At 41.7% G+C, this 15,646-nt stretch overlaps 1 protein-coding gene across 1 annotated transcript; it reads right to left on the bottom strand.

Annotated features, from left to right (window-relative positions):
• Positions 1 to 588: 588 nt before the first annotated feature.
• Positions 589 to 1,515, bottom strand: LOC134934292 (gastrula zinc finger protein XlCGF8.2DB-like). Its single transcript, XM_063929757.1, has one exon. It carries the CDS (start codon positions 1,513 to 1,515, stop codon positions 589 to 591), a length of 927 nt encoding a protein of 308 aa, XP_063785827.1.
• Between the last annotated feature and the right edge of the window lie 14,131 nt (positions 1,516 to 15,646).

The raw sequence follows: 15,646 nt of genomic DNA, 5'->3' as shown, positions 1-15,646 counted from the left end.
TCTGTTTTATCCTATCTAATGGATAGGAAAAAAAACAAACAAACAAATGAGTTTTCAAACAATTGAATACCCCCCTTAGAGTGACTCTTTATATGATTAATGGGGGTCATTCTGAGTTGATCACTCGCTAGCATTTTTAGCAGCCGTGCAACCGCATTGTCGCCGTCCACCAGGAATGTATTTTCACTTTGCAGAAGTGCGAACACCTGTGCAGCTGCAAAAACATTTTGTGCAAAACAAGACCAGCCCTGAACTTGCTCTTCATGTGCGTTGATTCTAACGTTGGAGTGTTGGCTTTTGACATCACACACCAGCACAGTGTTCACCCAGCCATGCCTGCGTTTTATCCGGCATGCCTGTGTTTTTCCAAACACTCCCTGAAAATGGTCAGTTGACACCCAGAAACGCCCTCTTTTTGTAAATTTCCTTGCGCCTGGCTGTGTGATTGGAATTGTTGCTAGAACCAGTGCAAAACCACAATGGACTTTACACCCGTACGACGCACGTGTGCATTGCGATGCCTAGGCATGTGCAGATTGGCCGTTTTTTTCCACTGATCGCTGCGCAGTGAACAACGGCAGCTAGCGATCAACTTGGAATGACCCCTGATATGTGTTGTTTAAAACACTTGCTGCGTTCAGGGCATGTAAATGGTTTCTTTAATGTGTCACTCCTCTGATGTATAACAAGTCCTCTCTTCTCAGCATAACACTTGCTGCATTCAGAACATTTAAATTGTCTCTCTCCTGTGTGAGTCCTCTGATGTCTAACAAGCTGTACCTTCTGGGAAAAACACTTGCTACATTCAGAACATTTAAATGGTTTCTCTCCTGTGTGAATCATCAGATGTCTCAGAAGCTGTACCTTCTGAGAAAAACACTTGCTGCATTCAGAACATTTAAATGGTTTCTCTCCTGTGTGAGTCCTCTGATGACTAACAAGAATTTGTTTCTCAGTAAAACACTTGCTGCATTCAGTACACTTAAATGGTTTCTCTCCTGTGTGACTCATCTGATGCATAACAAGCTGTGCCTTCTGGGGAAAACACTTGCTGCATTCAGAACATTTAAATGGTTTATCTCCTGTGTGAATCCTCTGATGTATAACAAGAGATGCCTTCTGGGAAAAACACTTGCTGCATTCAGAACATTTAAATGGTTTCTCTCCTGTGTGAATCCTCTGATGTTTAATAAGTTCTTTCTTCTCGATAAATCTCTTGCTGCATTCAGAACATTTAAATGGCTTTTCTCCTGTGTGAATCATCAGATGTTTAACAAGCTGTGTCTTATGAGAGAAAGAATTGCTGCATTCAAAACATTGAAATGGTCTCTCTCCTGTGTGAATCCTCAGATGTCTACTAATATGTGATTTATAAGAGAAACACTTGCTACATTCAGGACATGTAAATGGTCTCTCTCCTGTGTGACTCCTCTGATGTATGAGAAGTGCTGATTTACATGTAAAGTGTTTGTCACACTCAGAGCACAAATGTGTTCTCTCTTCTGTGAGACTCATCATGTATTAGATGAGAAATAAATTAGCTGTAGAAGGTTTCTCCTATCTAAAAAATGAGAAACTTAAGTATTTGCGAGTCACCCTGAGGTGCAAGAAGAAATGACGTCTGTAGTTGACTTGATCAGAGAATCATGTTCCTTTCCACACTATTGTTAGTTGGGATTCTGCTCCTTAATAGTCCTATAAGAAAAATTATATTTAAAAGCAGAAAGGTTACCAGGGTAAATTTACCATTACAGTAATAGTGTAATTATATATACTGAATATTATATATATTTATATGCACTAATAAAAATGACCCAGTCATTAGCCATTGGTTTTAAAGTTGTGTATGTTGTCAAACTGCTCTATCCCCATTTTCCAGTCAGATGTGTAGCACAGAAATGTCTACACTCCTGCAGCAGTTACCAATACTTGTATAGTACTCACAGTCTATTAATTTTTATATGACAATTGTATTATTCTTATACTCTGACCTTAGAATGTGCAGATTATACAGTCCTCACCTCCTGCACTGACCATAGATGCTACTGATCCTGTCACACCAACTGTCAGCTGATGCAGCAGGATGCCACCATTGTCTCTGCACACACCATGGGAATGGGGATAATGTGATCTTCTGACAGTTATTTTACACAGTGTGTGATTTTGAAGTGTAAATTGAATACTTCTTTATAAGAATTGTGGGTAGTCCTGGTGGTAGGAAATATGGTAAATTGGGCTTAAAGTGGTCCTGGAGAGGTTGGGAAACCATCTCCCCATCAGCCCTTTCCGTTAGTGCTTGCCAAAGACCCTTGCCATAAAAGGGGTGTGGTCTCACAATAAAAGGGTGTGCTCACACAATTGTACTAACAATCCAAATTACACCTCACAGTAGCAAAATCTTATTCACATTGCCTCATATACTAGTGCCCTTTACACCCCACAGGCACCCGCCACATGCCCACACCCAACACCCTACAACCCATCTTAAATATATATATCCATTGTTAAGGAAAAAACTTTTTAAGTGTTGATAACAAGACAATATCTGCACAATAATATCTAATTACACCCTGACAGAGGTATCACCTTGCATTCTATAGATGTTTGTGTATTTATAAATATATTCTTATGTATAATATAATTACCTTACTCTGAAGATTCTTCCTCTGTCTCTTCATTACTGCTCCATCCTCCCAGCTCTCCAACCAGTAACACAACCTGCAGCTCTTCCATCATCTATCAGTGGCCTGATACAGCCTATTTATAGTCACTCCTCCCCCATCTCTCCAGTTGTTCCCGTTAAGGCCAGAAAGAATTCTTACACTAAGGAATCACACATAAATTAAGGTCTCATAACAATAATACATTTTAAATCAACAAAGCACATTCTTGTGCCCAGCTCTTTGTCTTTTAAATGAGGTGTAAATATTCCTAAAGTCACATATTACAATGGGAAATGCTAATTACACCCTGACAGAGGTAACACCTTGCATTCTAATTAGATCTTAGTAGCCTCTGTCATCCTGTTATGTCACCAAAAGAGCCTATTGTTTCAGAGTCACCTATTGTCTAGGTAGAGTGTCAGCAGAAAGAGCTGTTCCACATATTAGCAGGAACTTTACAATGTTAAACGATTACATAAATAAACATATACAGTATATAAACTGTGAAGTTGATTCTTATGTACAAATTTCTTTTCAAAACAAAAATGACCCCCAATAGTAACTTATCTCTTAGAACATGATTAAAAGTTAGAGGTGTAAAATGTTGAGCCAACATGATTTAATCATACTTTTGTTTGTTAATGCCTAATGCGATTTATTGTTATGAAAGGATATGGTGGGTCTTAAATTGATGTAACACCATCAGGCTATCATCACCATAGCAGAGGCAGTGGAGAAATGTATTACAGACACCAAGCTTGGAAATCACTTATTAATATCACCACAGATGAGTGGCTAAATACATGACCATGAGATTAAGTAGCAGACACCATCAAATGATCGAAGATGATGTGAAACAGATCTTCATGGAAGTATATATATATATATATATATATATATAAAAAAATTATTTTTAAAGCAGTCAGCGGCACTCCACACATATATAGTAAATGCATCAATCTGCTGGTGCCTCTGGGTATAATAGGATATATTCCTACAGCAATATAGAGAATTAGGCAGTTGGCTGCACTCTAATCATCCTAAAAAAGACAGAAGAATGCACTTCTTGAAGTCAACATTTCAACGTTTAGACTAGAACATTTTTATCAGGACAAACAGAGACATAGAAACAATGGGTTGGGTATATGTGATTGGCACAAAACTGGCGGCAGGATCCTGGTTGTCAGATGGCCGGCGGGGGTAGGGGGGGAGCGGACAAAGCCCTTTGTAATCTCTGTGGCTCACTGCAATCAACACAGGTTCTATTCCTGTTTTCCCTTAGAATAGCTCTACAATCTGGCCATAGCAACCAACCAGTTGCTTGCCATTTTGTGGAAGCTCATCATTCTTTAGAAACCTTGAGATATCGTATCACTGACCACATCCCTCATGAAGCAAGGGGGTGATTGTGGACTGCTATTATTAAAAACTGAATCCAAATGGAATTTTATGCTGGATATGATATATCCACAGGTTCTTAATGAACAATTCGGACTTGCCTGGTTTCTATACATTAGAGCCATAGCACTCTGTTTTGCTATGATCTTGACTCTTAGTATCATAACAGTTGTGTTTACTGACTTATTGAGCTTCAAGTTATGTTTTGAACTATTAGTTACAACTTGTAAGAACGAGATGCAAGTGAATATATCTGCCTTGATAGACTATTATGTGTCATACATCAGTATATAAATTCCAGCACTGTTGTACTATAGATTGATACAATATTTATTATATGGCATTCTTGTGTTGATACTATTAACATTGTACTGCTGCATGGACACTTTTGTTTTATAGATGTTTTGTAGTATTGGTATTCCATTCAGTTGCCAAGATGCCTTTACTGGCAACCAAAGATTACATAATTATTGAGCGAGTGGTGCGCGACTGGCAGCTGGCACCATGGACAGATGGAAGGGGTATATAGGTAGGTGGTATTTCTATGTCTCTGTTTGCCCTGATGAAAATGTTCTATTCAAAACATTGACTTCAAGAAGTACAGGCCTCTGTCTTTTTTTATGATGCTGCGAGTGCCGCTGATGGCCTAATTATATATATGCACGTGTGTGTGTGTGTGTGTGTGTGTGTTGTGATGGCAGCACTGCAAGACTTGTATGTCAACGAAATATACTTCAAAATAAAGTATACTACTTTGACATACAATTCTCGGAGTGCTGCCATCACAACACATATATTGGAGGCTGACACCTCACAGAGGGCACCCGGGCAAGGAAAGTAAATACTTATACACAAGGAGTGACAGGCATTTTGGATTTTATATATATATATATATATATATATATATATATATACATACATACTTCAGGCCAAAAAATGAGAAACCTTTAGTTTAGCTGTTTCTTTCTGTATAATGTTGCGAATGCCGCTCTACAATATCTGTGTGTGTATATATATATATATATATATATATATATATACATACTGCCTATAATTAGAAAAGATCAGTAGATTATATGGGAGTCCACACACCTCACAAAGATGACTGGAATGAGATGTGCTGGGGGATCTCCCATGTGCCGATTGTTTGCTACTGTTGGTCTTTCCAGACAGAGACATGAAAAGTCAGCATATGGGTGACCTACTTCCTCAGATGATGCTTTAGATAATTTATATATTTGACATTATTTCTATTGAGATATTGCATTAATTACATATATCATTAAGATTTTCCCCATGTGTGGCCTGCACTGTATAAAATGGATGCACAATTCCTGTGGGTGAAATTAATGTATCATCTCTCCCTAATTTAATTCTCCTGAGCTTAGGAGTTTGTAAAATTACCAGGCAATACCCCAATGACTATAGAACAGGGAAAGCCATCCCTGGTCCTCGAGAGCTACCAACAGTTCATGTTTTCCAGACCACCAAGCTGGAGCACAGGTGTATTCATTACTCACTGACACATTGTAAAAGATCCACAGGTGGAGCTAATTACTACACTTGTGATTCTATGAGGAAACCTGGAAAACGTTAACTGTTGGTAGCTCTCGAGGACCGGGATCGGCTATCCCTGCTATAGAACAATCAGGGAGTACAGGGAACAGGGAATGTCTTTCCCAATCCTGGTATCCATAAAATCAGGGGTACCCATTTTAAAAACAGGGTAACATCTTTTTCAAATAGGTCACCATACTACTTAGGGACACTAGAAGCTATTGTCTTTACATAGACATATTCCTTTTATGGGTGGACAGGCAATACAGATAGAGCCGCTCTTATCTATAGCGGCCACATCACAAACGTGCACTCCCGACATGGCTAGGCAATCCGTCCGCCTAGTCACGCCGGGAGTGCACATAGACACATAGACATTCAGATAGTTTCTGTCTGGGCATGCACCCCCACCCGGACGAGGATGCTCACAGCGTCCAGGCGTGCCCATGCGGGTGTGCCTAGTCATAGATGGAGCCACGACTAGCATGACTCCATCTGTATGTGCCATACTATGTCAACAGGCCGAACAGGCAGAAAACCTCACAACTGGTAAGTATGTCTAGACCTACTTAGAAACTGCACAATATTTTTTTCCCATTGCAGGGCTGCACAAGCGATCGCAGCCTTGCTATGGGAAAAAACCCCACCCCCCTAGGTGGAGTATAGTTGATCGCACAGGCTGCAAAAAGTAGCTTTGTGCGATCAACTCATAATCAGGCCCATAGTTTGTTTGTACATTGAGATAGCAAAAAAAAAAATAAAAAAAAAAATAAACCAATTTTATTTCAAGTGCAGATTTTTTTTGTAAAAACCTACACATTCTGTATAGAATTCTGCTTTTTTACTATTTTGAGAAAATAAGTGGCATGCAAATTTTTCACTAGTAATTAATAATTGTTTTGAACCCCATACAATAGTATTGATTTATATGTCATAAATGGGGATGCAGCCTTCTGACAACCAAAGTGTTGAATGTTAGACGCACCAAGAAAGAGAAAATGAGTTGTTTTTTTTACAAGATGCACTTTTCTTAAAATATAAAATTTATTGTGTCACATTAAAATATTAAGTCCATTAAAATATGTTAAAAGCAAATGGTAGATAGTAAACATTTCCATAAAATAGTGCAAGAAAACAAGAGGTGATCGTACACTGGAGTCCAGCTGTGTAATTATCCTGCTTATATGTGTGTACGATTGGAATATTTCAGCAACAGTGAAGCATAAGTATTAGAGAGTATGGGTTCTTCATATAATTGTGGCCTACAGGAGGAATACATAAAAACCAGCTGTCTGACTAATGTGAAAATTGTATGATATCCCGTACTTATAATAATAGGTTAAGGGTCAAATATTAAAGGGCCTAATTCAGACCTGTTCGCTCCTGTGCATGTTCGCAAAACAGCGAGCAGGTCTGAACTGTGCATGCCCTGGTGCCGCAGTGCGCCGTCACATGGCAGACACTGTCTTAGCCCTGCAATTGCCTCTGCCTGATTGACTGGCAGAGGCGGTCGCTGGATGGGAGGGGGTGGGGCCGGCGGTGTTAGGGTGTGCGGTCCGGGCCAAGCAGGTGTGCCCAGTCCAGGCAGGGGCACATTACATGCAACCGCTGCAACCCAGGCAGCGACGAATAGCTCCCTTCCAGCGTGCAGGAGCTGCGCTAGCTGGGAGCTTCTCCTAAAGTATGAAAGCTACAACACTTTTGTACTTCTGCGGGGGGAAGGGGTTTTAGCCCTGTGCTGGGCGTCCTCCCGCATTTCAGTGTGACTGATCGTGTAGATGTGCTGAATTTAGCACATCTATGATCAGGTCTGAATTACCCCCAATGTGCATTAAATAACAAAACTCAGTATAATAGTTCTGGCTAATTAAAGTAATGTAGAGTGCACTCCTATAACTATACATATATGCAGAGCAGGGTTTGTACTCTCCCATGTCTGTGCTGTGTTTTTTACTCACAGGGGTCTTATCCAGGGTAGGACTGGCCCACAGGTATACACGGGAAACCCCTGATAGGCCCCAGCTCCTCCTCTAGGGATCAGGTTCCAGACTGTGCACTTGAATTATACATTATACATTTGTCACCATATACTGCAGAAGACTATGGTGTAAATTATCATGTATGCACTAGCAGTATTTAATATATATATATATATATATATATATATTTATTTATTAAGGGGCCCAGACTAAAAATGGCTAGCCAAACCTCTGTGGCAGCTAGCCACACACCACCTTCCTGGAGACTGCCCACACCCCTATATGTGGGACCCTACTACTACATTCCCCCAGTGGGACCTTCACGCCCCAGTCTGACACTGGTCATATATGGTTAGTTATAGGAGTGCAGTCTGAATAACTTTAGTTATAGTGCAGTAATATGAATACTTGAATTTGCAGAAGGAAGATAATATATGATGTAGTGACTTGTATAATGGTATAATCAGAACACAGGTATTGTGTATATAAAACCTCACTATACTGGATGATATGGGAATACTGGAATACAATGGAATCATTCAAATAATGTACTGACTCACTGTAAATTTAAAAGAGGATTTCTGTCTGGCATAAACCCAATTACAATGTCATGCATCCACTCTCTCTGAGATATGTAAATACCATAAGCTACAATGTTTCATTTATTTGTGACGGAAACGTTTTAAAATTGTAACTATTGATAATGTACAGTAGCTACAATGTAATGAGATATCTAGTCTGGGTATCCCTAAACCCAATACTATAAACTAAAAGTAGAACAGATGTTATAATAGCATATCAATTTGTGTTCTGTGATTGGATTAATTACTATAAAGAAGAGTTTAAACCTTCATACAGGTCACATGTAACATCTACAGAGAGATATAGGTTTGAAGGGTTATATTATTTCTATGCAGGGTAAATACTGGCTGCATGTAGCCCACAAATGCTAGGCCACTTTTTTATCACTGTAATTTAGATTTTTTTTAATCAAGTAGATTTTATTGAACTTTTCCAAATTACATTGTTAATACATTAACCGTAACAATAATGAAGTGCCATCAATAAACAAATATATATATATATATATACACAGTCCAACAACCGGCACTCACGCTTAAAATCAATAATGCCCAGGTGCTCTCCCAGGTAAGAACCTAGCATATCACTCTCAAAGCAGGTGGCACTCACGGGTCTTCTTAATGACTGGAATGAGCAGATCAGGTAGATCAACGTTTCGATTTTATTGCAAAATCGTCATCAGGATCAGATAAATACAACAACAAAGTTAACAGTTTTATAACTCACCCAAAGTGATATCCACGCCTTCTCGCCATGCCGCCGGGCTCCGGGTGCCCAGCGTCTTCCGGTGACGTTCGCCGCCGCCGGCGTCCGCATGCACGTCATCGCGTCAGCCCGGCTTCCCGTTACCCGGCAACACAGGAAGGCGGGTCAGCGTCAGTGCACCCAACCACCAATAAGGGTCCTCCGCCACTCCTCCTAGACCTGGTTACGGACCCGGAGCACTAGGCGCCACGTGACCCTCACCCCGCCTCTGTGTGATCAGAGCCGCCCGGCGTCCCGTTGCCCAGCAACCAGGGGGGAGGCAGAAAATGCGGAAGCCCATACATAATAAAAAAACAATATAACCACAGGGACAATTGTCACAGAGCAATATAGTAAATCATGTCTAATCAAGACAATATCTAAAACTCAGGACATCGAGTGGACTGATTAGTAAATGGTGTAAAAGGCAACATTACACTTAAGGCAGCAGAGATATAAACACCCAGAATTCAAAAAAACTATTTAGCAAAATATTTCAAAGGAAGCAATTAAGGCCTAATGATTCATTTAGGCCACGAGGGGCCACAGTATCTAATCGATGTATCCATTTCACTTCCCTCTGCAACAGAGCACGATCTCTGTCACCTCCTCTAATATTTTTTGGGGCCTGATCGATAATTTTGTAGCGTAATGTAGTCAACCCATGTTTAAAAATCCTGAAATGGCGTGCCACTGGTTGTTCTTGTGGCACCACCAGGCCTTCCACTGCTTTACGTATCGATGACCTGTGCATATTCATGCGTTCTTTAAACTGTCTCGTGGTCTTCCCTATATAGAGAAGACCACATGGGCAGCGAATAAAGTATATAACATGCGTACTAGAGCATGTTAAAACCTGACGAATGGAAAACCGTTTCCCTGAATGTGGGTGTGAAAACGAATCCCCACTTTCCAGGAAACTACAAGTGGTGCAACCCGTACATCGGTAGCACCCAGGTCTACGGCTCAAAAAGTGCATAGAAGTAGGAACTCTGGAAAACCCTGAGATGTCATTTTTTATAAGCCAATCTTTTAAGTTCTTATTACGTGAAAAACTAGGCATGACCTCGGTCTCATGAAAGACCTTCAGGTCAGGGTCACTCTTCACAAGAGGCCACAACCTTTTTGTGTGTCTTACAGTATCGGCACTTTGGTTGTGAAATTTCTGTACAAATGGAATTTTATTGGTTAATTTGGAATTTTTGGTAGTGGGTACCAGGGCCTGTTCTCTAGGGATGGCTAATACTTTTTGTTTGATGCGTATTAATTCATCAAACTTGTATCCTCTGGCCACAAACTGACGAATCATGGCATCTATGTCCCTTTCGGTTTTCATCAAATTATCCGAAATTCTATGCACTCTGAGAAACTGTAAATACGGGAGACCTTTTTTGGTACTAATGGGATGTTGACTGGAAAAATGTAAAACATTATTTCTATCGGTGGGTTTTTTGTATAATGAGGTATGGAGACCATCTGGATCTAACTGGATGAACACATCCAGATAATTCACCTGTTTGTTACTAATAGTGTAGGTGAATTTGATGAAGTCATTATTATTGTTGGCCATAAGCATAAGGTCATGAAACTCAACCTCACTACCAGACCATATGATCAACAGGTCATCAATGTACCTCAGAAATAACAAAATTTTAGAGGAAATACTTAGATCAGTAAAGAAAATTTCACGTTCGACATCAAACATGTAACAATTAGCGAATGCCGGGGCCACAGGACCCCATGGCACAGCCTTGCAGTTGTATATACCAGCGGTTATCAAATAAAAAGTAATTCCTCTTAAGAGTCAACCCTAACAATTGTACAAAAAATGCAACATCTGGGCCCTGATATGCTGAACTCTGGGAAAGCAATCTTTCTGCTGCCTGTAGACCGCCATCATGCGGAATACTTGTGTATAAATTCACAACATCTACAGTACAAAGGAAACAGCTTGGTAATGGATTCGGCAGGGTTTGTAACCTCTGAAGTAAAGTAGTAGTGTCTTTCAAATATGTATTTTGAACTTGAATGACAGGTTGAAAGAACGTGTCCAGATACTTAGATACTTTATAGTAAATGGAGTCCCTGGCGGCAATAATCGGCCGACCAGGGGGCCGTACAGCATCCTTGTGGATTTTGGGCAGGGTGTATAGTACAGGCGCCACAGGAAATTCCTGTATAAGCGCATTTTTTATTTGAGCAGTAATTATACTCTCACTAACCGCCTGTGACAACACCCTGTCCAATTCCTTGTTAAACAACAAAGTAGGATCATTTTCCAATTCCCTGTATACCAATGCATCACCTAACTGCCTGTATATCTCATCACGGTATTGACCAATGTCCTGAACAACGATGCCGCCCCCCTTATCTGCCGGGCGGATGATAATGCTACGGTCCTTGCTCAGATTCACAAGTGTCTCATATTCCTCTTTGGACATATTGGGTACTGTGGGCACATCAGGTCTGGCAGTAGGTAGATCCAAATTTCTCTGAAAGCATTTCAGAGAGGCATTGGTAGTATAGGGATCAAATTTGGATCGAGGTTTAATTGATGGTGGTACGGGATCTGGATCGGAAGTCCTCTGAGACTTTCCTTGAAAGAATTCTTTCAATCTCAGATTCCTATTAAACTTGTATGCATCAATTTTCCATTGTAGAATGTCCATATCACAGGAAGGGACAAAAGAGAGTCCTTTATTCAAGATCTCTAATTCACATGGTGTCAATTCTCGACTGGAAAGGTTAAATACTAAGTTTTGTTGCTCTTTTTTGACTTCGCTTTTGAGGATCCTTTCCCACTGTCTGCCCCTTCTCGTGGGGCGGAAACCTTGACCGTGCGCTGAGCGCGGGTGCTGACCCCTAAAGGGGGTTTTCTGCTTGTACTGGTGCTGGTATCATCCGTATCACTTTGTGTGGACACCCCGCCACTGGAGGTCTCTGTGTCCCCCGGGAACTTCCGAAATCTCCTAGGTTTATTCTGAAAGGGCTGTTTGTTGTTCGGGTTAAACGCCCAAGCATATACCCTGTTTTCTGCATAGTCCCTTTGCACTGTGACTAATTTTTCTCTCTTGAACTTGACCAAGTTACATCTGTACACCTCAATCTGTTCAGTCAGTTTGTCCATCCATTTATTGGAATCGTCGGCGATCAACTGGTTCAGATGCAACTCCTCAAAAGAGGCAATTTTTGTTTTAACAGCTTCAAACTCACGTGCAGATTCCTCTATCACGAGGAGGATTAAATCTAGGCTGCATTTGTTCAAGATTGCTGCCCACTTGCGGCAGAAGTCCACGCTAAACTTCCCAATTGTTGGGGAATTCCTAATCCGGAACCCCCTAGGGATCTGACCACTCCTGTGGTAGTCAGATAAGGTGACTCCATGTAGCAAATAATCAATTTCTTTTTTCTTTAGCCGCAATAATTGAAAATATAATTGCTCCTGTGATTCATCTCCTCCTGTATTCAAAAGATTATCCTTAAACCTGATCTGTTCTGCATCTGCATCTGAAAAACTCCATATCTCCCTGACTGGGAGAATAATATTCCTGAAACCAGATGATTCAGCCATATTGTACAGGACAAAACAATGCTCAGTCAATAGTCCCTAATGGTCACCAATGAATCTCCTGGATACCGACACTGTAATCACAAATGCAGTGATAATTCCAACATAGCAGGTGCCTTGTAAGATAAAGTAGAAGCCCAAATGGCCACAGCGGGACCACAGGACCTCAGCCAAATCCAATATACACAGTCCAACAACCGGCACTCACGCTTAAAATCAATAATGCCCAGGTGCTCTCCCAGGTAAGAACCTAGCATATCACTCTCAAAGCAGGTGGCACTCACGGGTCTTCTTAATGACTGGAATGAGCAGATCAGGTAGATCAACGTTTCGATTTTATTGCAAAATCGTCATCAGGATCAGATAAATACAACAACAAAGTTAACAGTTTTATAACTCACCCAAAGTGATATCCACGCCTTCTCGCCATGCCGCCGGGCTCCGGGTGCCCAGCGTCTTCCGGTGACGTTCGCCGCCGCCGGCGTCCGCATGCACGTCATCGCGTCAGCCCGGCTTCCCGTTACCCGGCAACACAGGAAGGCGGGTCAGCGTCAGTGCACCCAACCACCAATAAGGGTCCTCCGCCACTCCTCCTAGACCTGGTTACGGACCCGGAGCACTAGGCGCCACGTGACCCTCACCCCGCCTCTGTGTGATCAGAGCCGCCCGGCGTCCCGTTGCCCAGCAACCAGGGGGGAGGCAGAAAATGCGGAAGCCCATACATAATAAAAAAACAATATAACCACAGGGACAATTGGCACAGAGCAATATAGTAAATCATGTCTAATCAAGACAATATCTAAAACTCAGGACACCGAGTGGACTGATTAGTAAATGGTGTAAAAGGCAACATTACACTTAAGGCAGCAGAGATGTACACACCCAGAATTCAAAAAAAACAATTTAGCAAAATATCCCATTAGTACCAAAAAAGGTCTCCCATATTCACAGTTTCTCAGAGTGCATTGAATTTCGGATAATTTGATGACAACCGAAAGGGACATAGGTGCCATGATTCGTCAGTTTGTGGCCAGAGGATACAAGTTTGATGAATTAATACGCATCAAACAAAAAGTATTAGCCATCCCTAGAGAACAGGCCCTGGTACCCACTACCAAAAATTCCAAATTAACCAATAAAATCCCATTTGTACAGAAATTTCACAACCAAAGTGCCGATACTGTAAGACACACAAAAAGGTTGTGGCCTCTTGTGAAGAGTGACCCTGACCTGAAGGTCTTTCATGAGACCGAGGTCATGCCTAGTTTTTCACGTAATAAGAACTTAAAAGATTGGCTTATAAAAAATGACATCTCAGGGTTTTCCAGAGTTCCTACTTCTATGCACTTTTTGAGCCGTAGACCTGGGTGCTACCGATGTACGGGTTGCACCACTTGTAGTTTCCTGGAAAGTGGGGATTCGTTTTCACACCCACATTCAGGGAAACGGTTTTCCATTCGTCAGGTTTTAACATGCTCTAGTACGCATGTTATATACTTTATTCGCTGCCCATGTGGTCTTCTCTATATAGGGAAGACCACGAGACAGTTTAAAGAACGCATGAATATGCACAGGTCATCGATACGTAAAGCAGTGGAAGGCCTGGTGGTGCCACAAGAACAACCAGTGGCACGCCATTTCAGGATTTTTAAACATGGGTTGACTACATTACGCTACAAAATTATCGATCAGGCCCCAAAAAATATTAGAGGAGGTGACAGAGATCGTGCTCTGTTGCAGAGGGAAGTGAAATGGATACATCGATTAGATACTGTGGCCCCTCGTGGCCTAAATGAATCATTAGGCCTTAATTGCTTCCTTTGAAATATTTTGCTAAATTGTTTTTTTAATCAGTCCACTCGGTGTCCTGAGTTTTAGATATTGTCTTGATTAGACATGATTTACTATATTGCTCTGTGCCAATTGTCCCTGTGGTTATATTGTTTTTTTATCATGTATGGGCTTCCGCATTTTCTGCCTCCCCCCTGGTTGCTGGGCAACGGGACGCCGGGCGGCTCTGATCACACAGAGGTGGGGTGAGGGTCACGTGGCGCCTAGTGCTCCGGGTCCGTAACCAGGTCTAGGAGGAGTGGCGGAGGACCCTTATTGGTGGTTGGGTGCACTGACGCTGACCCGCCTTCCTGTGTTGCCGGGTAACGGGAAGCCGGGCTGACGCGATGACGTGCATGCGGACGCCGGCGAACGTCACCGGAAGACGCTGGGCACCCGGAGCCCGGCGGCATGGCGAGAAGGCGTGGATATCACTTTGGGTGAGTTATAAAACTGTTAACTTTGTTGTTGTATTTATCTGATCCTGATGACGATTTTGCAATAAAATCGAAACGTTGATCTACCTGATCTGCTCATTCCAGTCATTAAGAAGACCCGTGAGTGCCACCTGCTTTGAGAGTGATATGCTAGGTTCTTACCTGGGAGAGCACCTGGGCATTATTGATTTTAAGCGTGAGTGCCGGTTGTTGGACTGTGTATATTGGATTTGGCTGAGGTCCTGTGGTCCCGCTGTGGCCATTTGGGCTTCTACTTTATCTTACAAGGCACCTGCTATGTTGGAATTATCACTGCATTTGTGATTACAGTGTCGGTCTCCAGGAGATTCATTGGTCACCATTAGGGACTATTGACTGAGCATTGTTTTGTCCTGTACAATATGGCTGAATCATCTGGTTTCAGGAATATTATTCTCCCAGTCAGGGAGATATGGAGTTTTTCAGAGGCAGATGCAGAACAGATCAGGTTTAAGGATAATCTTTTGAATACAGGAGGAGATGAATCACAGGAGCAATTATATTTTCAATTATTGCGGCTAAAGAAAAAAGAAATTGATTATTTGCTACATGGAGTCACCTTATCTGACTACCACAGGAGTGGTCAGATCCCTAGGGGGTTCCGGATTAGGAATTCCCCAACAATTGGGAAGTTTAGCGTGGACTTCTGCCGCAAGTGGGCAGCAATCTTGAACAAATGCAGCCTAGATTTAATCCTCCTCGTGATAGAGGAATCTGCACGTGAGCTTGAAGCTGTTAAAACAAAAATTGCCTCTTTTGAGGAGTTGCATCTGAACCAGTTGATCGCCGACGATTCCAATAAATGGATGGACAAACTGACTGAACAGATTGAGGTGTACAGACGTAACT

The sequence above is a fragment of the Pseudophryne corroboree genome, chromosome 6 (assembly GCF_028390025.1).
Source record: "Pseudophryne corroboree isolate aPseCor3 chromosome 6, aPseCor3.hap2, whole genome shotgun sequence".
NCBI classification, from domain to species: domain Eukaryota; kingdom Metazoa; phylum Chordata; class Amphibia; order Anura; family Myobatrachidae; genus Pseudophryne; species Pseudophryne corroboree.
Note: the sequence above shows the minus strand (reverse complement) of the source record. Positions and strands in the feature narration are given on the sequence as shown.

Bases quoted from the DNA above. Each gene is read 5' to 3' on its own strand.
- LOC134934292 (XM_063929757.1), bottom strand. From the start codon at position 1,515: ATGAGTCTCACAGAAGAGAGAACACATTTGTGCTCTGAGTGTGACAAA.